Here is a 13385-nt window from a genome sequence, read left to right as displayed (position 1 = left end):
CGATGCAAAAATCCACAAGCAGCAATTTCTTTCCCTATTACAAGCCCATCTATATTGGGGGGGGGGGATCCCAAAAACTCAACCAACAGTATAGCCAGTACTTCTGGCTTAAGGCCTGATATTACTACAAACAGACCGTTACGGTTTCTGGAGACGGTAGATATGAACACCCATTCCATACCTAAATAACGATGATTCCAGAAGAACAGGTTTCCAAAAGAGCTGTCCCCACCCCCAGTCGAAAAGTCAAGCTCTCTAACGTCTGCCTTCACCCCACTTCTGCAGTCTCGCCCAAGTATCTGTAGTAACAACGTCTAGGAAGTTCCAGCAGTGTATAGCCTGCATGTGAGGCTTTCTAAATAAAGATTATCTATTTCCAATTCAGTCACATACGTTCCATGCTGAAAACAGAGGCTTAATAATGTCTGCTGTCAATTAGAAGAGTTAAGAAGGAAGTGATTCCATAGGGGCATATATGCAGTACGTGCATATCCTAAAATAGTACAGAGCATTTCAACTTTCTGGCTGCATCTACCTATAAAGTTGCTGAAGTTACTCGTATGCCATCAATAGTTTCCGAAGTACTTTGATCTGGAGTTTCTACTTTATGCCTAGGTAAGTCTGTGAGGTGTGGTCACATGCGCTAGCAGCTCTGGAAACTTCCGTCTCGGTTTTGGTTTGATCCAGGCGGTGTTCTCTTACGTGAAACCTATTGAATGGGTCAGCATCCGTAAGATTTACTGAATGCACTTGGTACGGCGGTTCTGGTATGTTTATTTGCAACAGATAACTTTCCCGCTTTCATCCAGAATTGGGGTTGTCCGGAAATAACAGTGCTCAGCCCAGTCCTGCCATTGCGTCCATAGTGACGGCTCCTTCATGTTGCACGCTCTTCATCGCAGAATCTCAGTTGAGCTTTTCACTCTTGGCGTTGACTTAAGTTTGCACGATGACGTATAGATGTACCTTACTTGTGGCATGGGACTGAGGGAAATGTTAATTCCTTAATATCTTAATTATTCATTCTGGAGAACCCCAGTTCAAATATGTGTAACAGATAAGAACAGTTTGCATCTGACCTTGGCGAGATGGATGGCATATGCATCTGCAGCAACGGCTCCCATGTTTTGTGCTCAAGGAAGAAGTGGGTGGGCCTTTAACAGAGAGTAACCAAAAGCATTTAAAGCACCTGCTGAGAAAGCTGACTTGGTCCCAAGTATAGATTTACAGACTTCCACGCTCGTCCGGGTGTCAGCCGTGCGCCACCGCCACCGCGCAGGGAGCGGGCTGGTGTCGGAGTCGCCTAACGCGGACGTGTGCTCGCCCTGCGAGCTGCAGCAGTCCTCCCAGGGCTGCAGAGCCCCGCGTTCGCTCCAGGTGAGTCCTTTTTATGCATGGAGGCTAAGGCGGGGGGCGGATTTCTTCCTTAAATTAGAGTTGCCCATGCTAACTGTGGGGAGACTTACTAGAAGAGAGGTAAAGCTGACTTGGAGCTGAAAGTATTCCAATTTTCTTTTAACTTGGGAGAGAAGAACTGCAATGGCAGCGCACAGGGATGATTGTTAGGTGGTCTACATTCCTAATAAAGCCCAGTTTTCTCCTGGCTGGTTTTATGTCTTTCAGCTCAAGGATGTAACGGAAATAAGGCGACGTGTGCTGGAGGCTGAGCATCCTCTTAGTACTTTGCTAGGTTTCAGCTGTACTGCGAGAGACATTTAATGCAAAGATAGCGGCATAAACTGTTTGCCTCTTTTCTTTGTAGACACGGACACGATATAATGCAAAGCTGATGTGTCGGGGGTGGGATGAGCCCGCAACCTCACGTGGTCCTGGTTAGCGTGCCCTTTGAGCCGTTGGCGCTTTACAGGAGCAGTGGTGTCTCTTGGGTTCCAACTGCGGTCGTTATTAAAATGCTTAGAAAAGGGACTACCGGCAACCATCCTCAAGTTGTTTTTATTCTTGTGACACGGAATGACCTTTTGTAATAGAATCAGGGAAATGGAAGTAAGAAAAACTACTGACAAGATTGCCTTGAAGTATTTTGTGAGCTAATCAGATAACATCGTAACCCTTTGGAGCAGGCAGCTTCCAACGGGAGCCGAATCAGCCATTCTCACTGGCTTGCTTAAGGAACAGGCTTTCAGCAGGATATTATTGATTTTTACATTTCATTTTTCATTGCTGTGGTGCAGCTTTTGTCTTTTCTGGTTTTAGGGAGTCAAGCCAGGATAGCTGATTCTCATTATGTTTGAGAGGTAAGGGAATGCTCTAGGTATGCAACCTCCCTCCCGCCGTATGGGAACTTCTTTTTTTTTGCGCGAATCAATGCGTGCAGAACAGGAAACAGAGTACTGAAAAAATACTCCCTCCCTCTCTCTGCAGTCAATCCCCCTTCCCAAAAATTTCTATAAGAATGCGACTAAAAGCAAAGCACTGGTTAACAAGTTACAAAGGAGAAGTGTCAAGCCGATGAAGCCAACGGGAGGCGTACCTGCAATAGGGTCAGACGCTGACCTGGGCCATACTCTATTCTGTCTAATCTTAACAGCGTTAAGGGATTACTCGTGAACCGAGCTGCTTGGTGGAGGGCATGGCCTTTATGAGAAGGCTTTACAGGATCTTTGTGGTCACTCGACGGCTTGTCTAGGCTGCCGCGGGTTAAATTTACGTAGCACGTGCCTTGGAGTAGGTTGATTCCAGGCCGACACGACTCTGATGTGCGCCAATGACAACTAAGAAGCTGCAGAAGATGAGAAGCTGGCAGCGTGGGATGTGGATGTCTGTCGTCCTCGCTGGGAACAAGGCGCTCGTCGAGTGGCAGTGGCTAGGGGAGGGTCAGCCAGGCATCCAGCACGGGTGTCTGGGCTCACCACAAACTTCTTCAAAGAAATAGATATTTGAAGGGTTTGTCTGTAAATCTCCCGACCAGAAGGAGACTTTAAATTATGTGGTGTATCTCTGTTCTGGGACAGGGTGGCCATTACACTAAAACCCCACCATTTCCCAGTGTAATTTTCCTCTAGAGTAAGCTAACGTGGATGGCAGTGCTTTTTGTGGACAAATTTTTACAGGGGACTTCAGACCTTCTGGTACGTTCCTCTTCTCTGTCCCCTCTCCTTCTTACGACGAGTTTAACTTGACCCGCTGATATACTGAGTATTCATTCCCCGTTCTTTCCCGTAATTGTTTTATGTGCTATTTTTGTGAAATGTGACTGACCGCCTTTGCTTAAGAATTCTAGTGTTCTAGCGTATTCACGGATGCCTTGTTGGGCAGTATTGGCTACAGAAGTAATAAATGTTTGTGCCTCAGCGGTTATCTCGGGACATTAGCAGCGCTGCAACATTTGTCATACTGACGTTACTCATGCCCGTCATTGGTTATGAAGTCCTGGGAATTAAATGTTACTGAAATCCAGCTCCTCAGGCCTGGTTGGCTGCCCTCGGGGCAAGGTTTACTTGGACGATTCCAGAAACTCAAACGTGCTGTCACACTTCAGCTTACGATAAACGCTACGGAAAGAACAGCCACTCTGTGGTCGTAGTAGTTATAGCAGCTCCCCCATTTTGCGTAACTGGGAGGAGATTTCCATTTCTAAGAGAACACCGGGCAGCATTTTCCGCCTTACTTAAGTGCTCGGATTGAGTGCTTCCCAGTGGAAGGTACTGCTCTGCCCCGTCAACGGAATATGAAAGGGGAAATGGAGAGTAAAAAACGCCCTGCAAATAGAATCCCAGTGTAAGCCCTCTGCGTGCGGATTCCCAGAAGCTGGTAATTACGCTTTCTCTCATCGGTGGAGCAATTACCGAGAGCGTGCGAGCAGCCGCTTCTGTGCATCCAGCAAGTGCTCAGCCTCACCTGTTGTCTATAGGCGTGCACCATCTACCCGGCTGTACGTACACGGAGATTGCACAGCTCCCCACAGCCCAGAACAAGTGTAAATCGGGAATTTTTACATGAGAAAAGCGCTAGCCAAAAAAAGCGTGGGTAGCACAGAGCAGTTCCCATACCTCCAGCATACATGTATAATTCCAGTAAGTCTGTCCCTCCCGTAGAGGCAGCCTCGAATTTTGAGGCAGAATGTTAAGGCACGCTGGCCGTGCGGGGGGAGAAAGACGGTTTCCGTCTTTGTTTTCTGCTGAGGGCTTAAGGTTAGCACAAGCCTTGAAACGGGCCTCGGATGCTGCCAGACTCTGTACCGTGCGCTGGGGTCGCTGCCTCGGCGGTTCCAGGAACCTCTTGCAACACACGAACCGCTGATTTCTGTATCGGTACCGCAGGCCGTTACAGCTTGGTCTTACTGGATCTTATTTTTAGAATGATTTATGGGTATTTGTTTATTCATTGCTTTTGAGGATTCGAGGTGGTTTTAATTGCATTTTATTTGGCACGCATTGTTTCAAAATTAACGACCTTAAAATAGGAACAATTTTATGGAATGTATCTATTATATGAAACCGTCACAAGCACTGCCTCTTTCCATTACTTGTTATTTTTCATAACGTATTTTACAACTGTAATTTTCATGTTTCACATTTTTCCCTCCAGTTCCCTATGTCCTGTGGTTAAATCTTGACCATAAATCTTACGTTGCTTTGTTAAAAATAATAGGTCTACTGTGTTTCTTCATTTAACAATCTGCTAGATTAATAGTGTCTTTAAAACAATTAAATATGGTTGTGTGGTTTAATATTCCCAGTTTTAACGCACCATGAAGGAGAAACTGTAGCCATTGTCGTTTATGGAGTGCTTGCGTTTCACGTGCTGTCTGGCAAGTCTTGTCTGACACCTTGGCACTGAAATCCCTTTCTTACGCTGCTGTGGTAAACACACAAGAAGGGCAATACCAAAAAAAGCTTCTTGTGCAGTTCTGGAAATCAAACAACAGAAGTCATCGGATGGCCAATAAGGCTAAAATTTTAAACGTGGCGTCTCAGCAAAAAAGGCTTTTGCGGCTTGGGAACGCACGGCTGGAGTCGTCACGTCGCGGAGCTAGAGAGGAGGTGGTCTTCTGGCTCGTAAGGGCAACGTTAAGACGCCTGCGCCATGGTGGCCACGGGGTCTGGAGCCGCCTGCGGCACCGTCGCTCCCTGCGACGCTGACGAACTGCCCGGGGAGCGGAGGAGACCCTTGAGCTGCAGCCGGGACTCTGCCGCCTGAGGACAGCGGCGCAGCCGACCCTGCAAGCATGCAGGAAGGCATGGGTTTCCGCTTAAGAACACAAAATTTGGTTCTTGTATATCCAGGGTTTGGGTGGTTTGGGGGTTTTTTGCAGGAGCATGACTACAGCCCTTCAGCTGGTCTTTGCACGTGGCCTTTTCGTTGCGTGCGCTCACAATGGCTGCTACAGTGGGGCTCCAGCGCCGCTACGGAAATGCAAATAGTAACCAAGTTTAAAAATGAGGCGTGGGCGTTCTTTTCGGATGTATGCTGTGCTAGGAAACTGATTTATATTGCATTAGGTTTAACGATCGTGCTGTAGGCCTCCTGCATCTCTAATTACCTGGAAAAACCCCTATTTCTACTTTTCATTAAGCCAAGGGTTAGCAGGCGGGAAACCTGACCGGGTCGTGGGCACGTACTCCGGTTTCACAGGAACAAGATCTGGGTCTCCAGTCTCCCTGCCTCACGGAGGATCCTGCCCTTTGGTCGTGTTTAGATCAGGGCACGCTTCATGGAGGAAATCATTAAAGGAAGCTAGGCTTTGGCACCAAAGCCAAATTGCAGCAGAGCTGGTATCTGGAAGTAAATAACAAACTGTGGTTTTAATGGTAAAGATTGAAAGGGGGAGGGGAAGGAAAAAAAAGCCCAAGCATTGTATAAGGGATGTGTTCTTCAGTTTGTGGCGGTGGCAAAGAAAGTCAATTAATCTGTAACTACCTTATCTGGACCGTCTTGTGCCTTTTTCTGAACCAGCCTGCCTTAGCTTTTCTTAAAGAAAGACGTCCTCCGTGGCCCGCTGCTGTGGCAGTTCCCATGAAAATGGGCAGCCATCTGCACATGCTTAGCAAATATTTTTAGCCTTCGAAAACAGGCGTTCAAAGTGGGTATCTCTGCCATCTTAAATAGGCAGCTTGTTTTACCCCGGGCAAATTTTCAGTGATATGTCTGTTTTGGAAAGAACAGGATTAATGCTTTCCAAACCGGCCACTATTAAGAAAGGTCATCAAATGCAGACCGGCAAAGAAGGTAGTAGATCAGAAACTCAGTGAACTCGAATGATTCCTAAATATCAGGAAATGTCACTGCAAAACTGAATATTAAACCATGTGTGCGACATGAGCGGTGAAGGCTGTGATTTGTCTAGTCTATAGATATTACTCCTAGATGTTATAGTTAAGTTTACTAGGGGCTTGTCTCAAAAAGAATTTCAATATTTGAAAGCTCGTATTAGATAGCATTGCAAAAACTCCTGTTCAGTTAATTTCTCTTGGTTCCATAGAGGGAATATTCTTCTCTACAGTTTCTCAGTTTCAATTCTTGTTCCGATTAAAACTTGCTTTGAAATTGTTTTGTGTTGCAGGCAATTCTGCTGTGAGAGAACGTGAGATTTCACGGAGACGGTGTTTCAGAACCTTTGTAATCAGGTAATGCCACATTTTGCTCACAGCGGTGAGTGCTTACTCCCATAAGTATTATTCTTGCCATGCAAATACTGCTGCAGTCTTCACACTCCAGAACCCGGCCCTGTGCAAAGCCTTTCCGACTTCAGGGCCTAACCTCAGGTTCATCAAATATTTGTACCTGTCAGTCTAGTGCCTCGACAGAAACCGCACAGATGCAGAAAGCCTGTCTGATGTACTGCTAGCAAGAGTAATTTTAGAATTGCAAATACTTAACAGATTTTTATCAGAGATATATATGTTCATGCATATGGAAATACTCTATACATGTGTATATATATCAGACTTGAAGTACACAGGAGAAAATCTATGATTTCTTTGATAATAGTATGTCCAAACTTGGCTGTTAGAGATGAGAAACGTCTTTAACTGACCTTTCAAATACTGCCCTGATTTCTGTTTGCTACAGGTATGGGACTCAGTCTGGTTTCTTACTAGAAATAGCTGATGAGGCATCTAATTCTAACACTTTATTTTTGCTCTCTTACAATTCTGTCAAACCTTGGTTCTTTGCTCTCAAAGACCACAAAACAGAGTACCTGCCCTGGCCTCCAGCTCTGTCGTCTGTGTATCTTTGTTTCTTTGACGTTTAGAAACTTTTTTAGCTAATTTGGAAGAGTTGAACAACCTAGGATGTAACACACACAACTTTGTTGAAAGAATGTTTTTAAGATCGCAGAAAGAGCATTACAAAATGCCAGAAGTTTGTTCCCGTGTCTGTTGTGTCACGGCTTTCTAGACTTCGATATTCCCTCCAGAGTTCCGTTCAGCAGCGCTCCGTGCAGCGCCCGGATGACGGGGAGTCATCCGAATGGCTCTTGCTGCAGAGCTCCTGCGAGATGCAGCGTGAATTGCTCAAACCAGCTCCCCCGGCGTATTCCCCAGGGCGGGGAGCCCGCCTCGCACGTTTGTAATATTGCGGACTGAAATCAGAAAGAGCCTGGCTTGGAGCTTAGCTCGGTAAAATGGAAGAAACTGAGATCAAATAATGAATTGCACCTATAATTAGCCTGCGTGAAGCACCAGAGATTGTGCCGGCCCATCATTTCACCGCAGAAAATGGATGGTTTGCAAAGCACTCAGGTATGTCATATTACGGAAAAACCCACAAGGAAATCAACATTGTTTTCAGGATTTGAATCGTGTGCAAAAAATAAGGTCTGAGGTCACATAATGAACATCGGCGAGGGAAATCAAACGTGGAGTAGCCGCACGTTAAGTGCGTGGTACCCGTTTTGTGCGCTGGATGAGGGAAAAGCCCCGTGGGAGGAGCGGTGTGTTGCCAAGTAGTGCCAGTCGGTGTCCGAATTAACGCGCAGACGAAAGCAAGCTTAGGCTGGCAGCCGCCGTGCGGTAGTTCTGAACGGACCATTCGGACTGTGAGCTTTGCAAGCGTACTGTCCTTAACTTACCTTTCAACGTATAATTCTGTACCGAGCAATTTACGGGACCCTCGGCCTTTCCGATTCTGGTCTTTCCAAAAAGTGGCTCTTGTGCAGCGGGCAACTGCCCGCTGTTACGGCGTGCCGAGTGTAACGGGCTGCTACGGAAATGATCTTACACTTGTGATAACAGATACGTATCCAGGCATTCCCACTTTCTCAGAAAAATTCCTTTTGTTTTTTTTGCTTTGTGAGAGAACAGAATGCAGTTCAGGACCCGTGTTCTCTGAAGCAGCAGGGCTGCTCCACAGGCTGGTATGGTTTAAATATCCAAGACATCTCCTGAAAATCACAGCTGGAGGTCTCCTTAAATGTCGCTATGAGGCCACTCAGGTTGAGCAGAACCTGTATTTTCTTTTTCATGCAGGTGTGATCGTTTCTGGCAGGCAGTTCAACTTAAAAGATTGTTATAGTTAGGCTTTCACACGTTTATTCAGAAAACCTTTGAGTAGGAACGATCCGCTTGTTTGTGCTAGATGGAGGCCGACAGAAATGTACTTTGGTCGCTGATGACATCTCACATGAGCGGTAATAGGAAAGGCACAGCGGGGCGGTATGGTTTGGCATTGGGATCCAGGTGTTCCCGCAGGAACCACCTCTCCTCAGCCTCGATAATCCTGACCCTGACAAAATTCAGTCCCCACTTGGAATAGTGCTGCCGTGCAAGGACGGAGGAGTGTTTCGTCTCCTGCTCCTCACTCGTATTTGTAAAGCTTTGTGTTTCCCCCGTGGGGATACCCCTCCTGTCTCGGTCACCGGCTGCTTAGTGCGTAGCCTCAACTGCGTAACGTCTTCTAGGCACAATCTATGGGACCAAGAATGTACAGAGCGGGGTGTTGAAGATTTTTGGAGGTGGAAGGCCCTGCCCCGGTGCATTTTGGTTTCTGTGCAGGCCGGGCAGCGTTGCCTTTTGTGCGGTGGCCGCTCGGTTGTGTGCCGAGCTCCCAGCTGGGGGGAAGAGAAGTCGCTTGGCGACCGGACTCCAGGCCGGGGCTGGGAGTCGCGGGGCCGCCGCAGCTCTCGCCGCGCTGCTTCGGCTGGAGGGGAAATGCGGCCCCTCGGGGCTGGCGCCCCGGGCTGGGGACCTCTTCTCGGAGTCGCTGTCTCGCCGCGAAGCCGGCGTCCCGGCCAGCGTAGCGGAGGGCCGGCGGGATGAAGCGGGGGGGCGGAGAGGGTTTTTCTTTGCGGGCCGCCTGCGGCTTTCCCTTGTCGGGACGAGCGGCGGGGCAGCCCGCAGACGGCACCGTTGCCCTGCCTGCCTGCCCGCCCGCGCCGCGGGGCCGTCGCCGCGCTCGGAGCCTGGCCGCCGGCTGGCCCCGGCTGCGGGGCTCGGCCCGGGCCGGCCCGGGGGTGGCGGCGGCGGCCCCTGACGTGGGTGAGCCGGGCCGTGCCGAAGGCGGAGCCGCGCCCGGGGGCCGGTGCGGCTTTATTAGGGCGGCGGGTCGGGACGCGCGGCGCAGGCAGGGGCAGCCAGAGCCGGAGGCGGCGCGGTCACTGCCCCCCCCCCCGCCGCCGCCGCCGCCGCCGCCCGCGCCCAGCCCGCCCCGGGGCGCCGGCGCTAGCGGGGTGCAGCCCGCGCTGCCAGGGACGGCCCCGGCGGGAACCGGCGCCGGAGGGGGACGGCGGAGGGAGACGGCGAAGGCGACGGGCGGGAGGAGCGCGGCGGCGGCCGGCAGCGTGCGGTGTGGCTGGGCGGCGGTCCCCGGGCGGCCGGCTCGTGATGGTGCTCCTGCCCCTGTGGGTAGCGGCAGCCGCGCTCCTGGGGCTCCGCGCTGCGGCCGGCCGGCAGGTGAGTGCCGCCGGGGGCCGGAGCCCCGCTCCCTTGCCTTGCCTTGCCTTGCCTTGCCTTGCTTTCCCTTGCCTTGCCTTGCCTTGCTTTCCCTTGCCTTGCCTTGCCTTGCTTTCCCTTGCCTTGCCTTGCTTTGCTTTCCCTTGCCTTGCCTTGCTTTGCTTTCCCTTGCCTTGCCTTGCTTTGCTTTCCCTTGCCTTGCCTTGCCTTGCTTTCCCTTGCCTTGCTTTGCTTTCCCTTGCCTTGCTTTGCTTTCCCTTGCCTTGCCTTGCTTTGCTTTCCCTTGCCTTGCTTTGCTTTCCCTTGCCTTGCCTTGCCTTGCCTTGCTTTCCCTTGCCTTGCTTTGCTTTCCCTTGCCTTGCCTTGCCTTGCCTTGCTTTCCCTTGCCTTGCCTTGCTTTCCCTTGCCTTGCCTTGCTTTCCCTTGCCTTGCCTTGCCTTGCCCTCATCTCCTCGCCTTCCAGCGGGGAGGCGCCCGGAGCTCTGCCCGGCCCGCCGGGCTCTGCCCTGCCCTGCCCTGCCCTGCCCTGCCCGCGGGGTCCCTCTGCCAGCGGCCCCGGGAAGCGGCCGGAGCTGCGCCCCCTGCCCTCGCTACCCGCCGCCGGGCGCTGCGGGCCGGAGCGCGGCTCTCGGGGCTGGGACGAGCCGGCCGTGCCGCCGGGGGCCGAGCGGCACCGGCACCGGCACCGGCCCCGGGCCGCAGCGGGGCGGCGGCAGCGGTTCGGGAGCGCGTCCTGCCGCCCGGTGCCCGGCCCGAGCGCGGTCCTTCCCCCCCGCCCCTCGGCAGGCGGCTGCAGCCGGCCCGGCCCGGCCCGGCCCGGCCCTCCCCTCCCCGGCCGGGCCAGCGCCGAACGCGGAGCAGCCTTCAGCCGGGCGCGCAGCATCCCCGGGGCCGGGCCTGACCCGCAGCACCCGGGGCGTCGTGCCCCTGGTGGGTACCGTGCCCCTGGTACCATACCCCTGGGTACCGTGCCCCTGGTGGGTACCATGCCCCTGGTGGGTACCGTGCCCCTGGTGGGTACCGTGCCCCTGGTACCATACCCCTGGGTACTGTGCCCCTGGTGGGTACCGTGCCCCTGGTGGGTACCATGCCCCTGGGTACGGTGCCCCTGGCGAGAGCCGGCACCGCGCCGGTGGTGAGCTGGCCTCGGCATCAGGCTGCTGCCGCTGTCCCTGCTGTCACTCGGGAGGTCCAGTGGACTTTCCTCTTCTCTGGCGTGGAGACGGAGGAGAAGTGTCAACACGCGTGCCTCGTCACCGCCCTGGCACCCGCGCTTCTCCGAAGTCGTCGCTTCCACGGATGTTCAGGCCTCTCTTCGGCCACTGAACTTGCTTTTTGGCACGGTGTCCCCGTATGTAGAATGGGTCATTCAGAGTCAGGATTTCTCAGCAGCTCTATTTATGTTAGACTTACTCCGGACTCTGCTGGTATATTGGTGGGAGCAGCTGTTTATTCAGTTAAGGAAAAACGCTGTCCCTGGAAACCAAAAGCAGAAGTGTAAAAAACGGTGCAATACAGACCAAGTGATTTTTAAGCTTTCTGGAAGGACTCTGCTGTCCCGCACTGCATAGTATGACACTAACGACTTTGTGCATGTGTTTCTTTTCTGCAGGCTGGTAAAGAACAGCAGATCCAAATAGGTAAGTCTTTTTAACTCTTATTGCTGCTATCAAAACAGAAATAAAAGAAGTAAGCTCAAGAAATAGTTTATTTTTTGGAAGAATGATTTGTATGCAGGCGAGCATTCCCTTGCATACCCCCACACCGTTACCACCCAGGAGCATTTGTACTTTCACAGTGATGTGGCATGACTTGAATTTGCATGCCCTCTCGTTATGCGGTTTTGCATCCCGTTACGTCTGTGCTTCCCTTCTTAAGTATAAAATCCCAACAGTTAAAAATCGCAGCGTGCTTAAACTAGTCCTGTGAAGAGCACAGCAGATCAGCTCCGGGTCAGACGCTTTGTCTTCATTTCTGCATTTCTGAGTCAAGGAGGAAATGCCTACTCTGTTTGGCTGGGGCAAAGCATGTCTTCAGCCCGTTCTTCTTCTGTATTGGAAGGGTTCAACCTTTTCTTTTAGCTGGAAAAAATTTGTCTAATGCCGAGGCCTCTTCGTATTCTGTTGATGGCACAGCGTGTTTGCTGCGTGCCTGCCGATAGTTGTTCACTGTTGTGTTGTAAAGAGATGTACTTCATCAGAAAGTGCGGTGCAGCAAGGCTGGCGGCTGTGACGAGCGAGGGTACCCAAGTGTCGAGGGTACAAAGGTGCTCGTTAGTGCCCACGGGGTACTTCATATTGAAACTTAAGCCTCTCCATCTCTTCTCTAAAGACAGGAAGCTTCATATAATTAGGAGCATGCGCACAGGGTTTAGTTTGTCAGAAGATTTGCGTTCATTTAAACGGGTGGATAATTTAGTGCTCTCTGGGATGGAAGAGGCGGTGGAAAGATGCGGAAGCTGGCGTTCTCTGTCGCAGGGCGTTAGGGCCAGGGGATGCCACCTGAGGCGCTCCTTGGCTTACCCAGTGGGGAAATGAGCCTTTTAACGGCGTGCTGCCGAGCGCCGGTGTCTGCACGCTGGAGCGTGCTCCGGAGCTTCTCAGTGAGAGGGGCGGTAACGGTGGGAACGGACCCCGGGCCATTCTATTTCCAGTTGCCGTTAGACCTCCAATTTTGAGGGTTTGGCTCGTGTTTTGATCCGAGGTTTTGTTCAGAAAATAATTTTAAGTATTTCTCTAAATTTTGGAGATCTCGTCTCAACTTCAGTTCTGGCACTGAGTTCTTCTGGGCTTAGGTTGATTTCCACTGTAACCAGTGAAGAATGGGAACTGAGACAGTCAGGTACATTTAAACCTAACTGGCAAACAGATTTTTTTCCCAGCAGTATGCTGATCCTGTGTTTTATGTCTAGTCGTTTCTATGAGAAATGGATTGTATTTGAATTTCAGAAACCATAAGCTGTACAGGAATGTGTCTTTTAAATTATACCGTACATCAGACAAAATTCCTTAAGCCGGAAAATAATTTTCTTTCCTTTAACTTTTTCCTTTCTTTCACGGTCCCGGCACTGCTGTAGGCAGGAAGGTTTGAGGCGCACGGGCGCCGCAGGAGAGAGACGACGTTGCATGGCAGAGGGTGAACCGGGCAGCCCGCGCACGGCCCCGGCGCCCGGTCTGCGTGCTCAGGGGGGGACAGGCTCTCGTGGCACCCTGGCAGCTTTTGCAGCTGATGTGGCCTCGCCCTCCTCTGCCTGGGAGGGGGCGGGCGGGCGATGAAGAGGACGTCAGCGGAGGGCTCTGTCCACTCGCAGGCCCGTGAGTCCGTGGTCCCAAGTGTCCGGCTGTGCAGTCCTTGGGACGGGACTCGGTGGTGGTTGGTGCCCAGCGAGAGAGAGCTGCTGGCCCGTCGGTGTCTCTCGGCACAACTGCACGGCGTCGCGGTGGGTTTTGGTTCAGGCTGGCAGGACCGAGACTCCGATGGCTTACCGGGACCGGGCTGTCTGTGTGCAGCGCTGCGTTTCAGGGGTCGATG

The 13385-nt window shown here is 51.7% G+C and overlaps 1 protein-coding gene across 3 annotated transcripts in view; it reads left to right on the top strand.

The window, feature by feature from the left end:
* The first annotated feature begins 9571 nt into the window (after positions 1 to 9571).
* ADAMTS3 (ADAM metallopeptidase with thrombospondin type 1 motif 3) overlaps positions 9572 to 13385 on the top strand; it is a 131565-nt gene continuing 127751 nt past the window's right edge. For 2 of the 3 annotated variants that reach the window (XM_072862986.1, XM_072862984.1), the window contains exons 1-2: positions 9572 to 9854; positions 11467 to 11494. In XM_072862986.1, coding sequence (XP_072719087.1) covers positions 9786 to 9854; positions 11467 to 11494 — 97 coding nt within the window. In that variant the 5' untranslated portion in view covers positions 9572 to 9785. The remainder of the gene's footprint in view (positions 9855 to 11466; positions 11495 to 13385) is intronic. The other variant, XM_072862985.1, reaches the window with a different exon arrangement.

This window comes from Ciconia boyciana, chromosome 5 (genome assembly GCF_034638445.1).
Source record: "Ciconia boyciana chromosome 5, ASM3463844v1, whole genome shotgun sequence".
Lineage (NCBI taxonomy): Eukaryota > Metazoa > Chordata > Aves > Ciconiiformes > Ciconiidae > Ciconia > Ciconia boyciana.
This window is presented reverse-complemented; position numbering and strand designations above follow the sequence as displayed.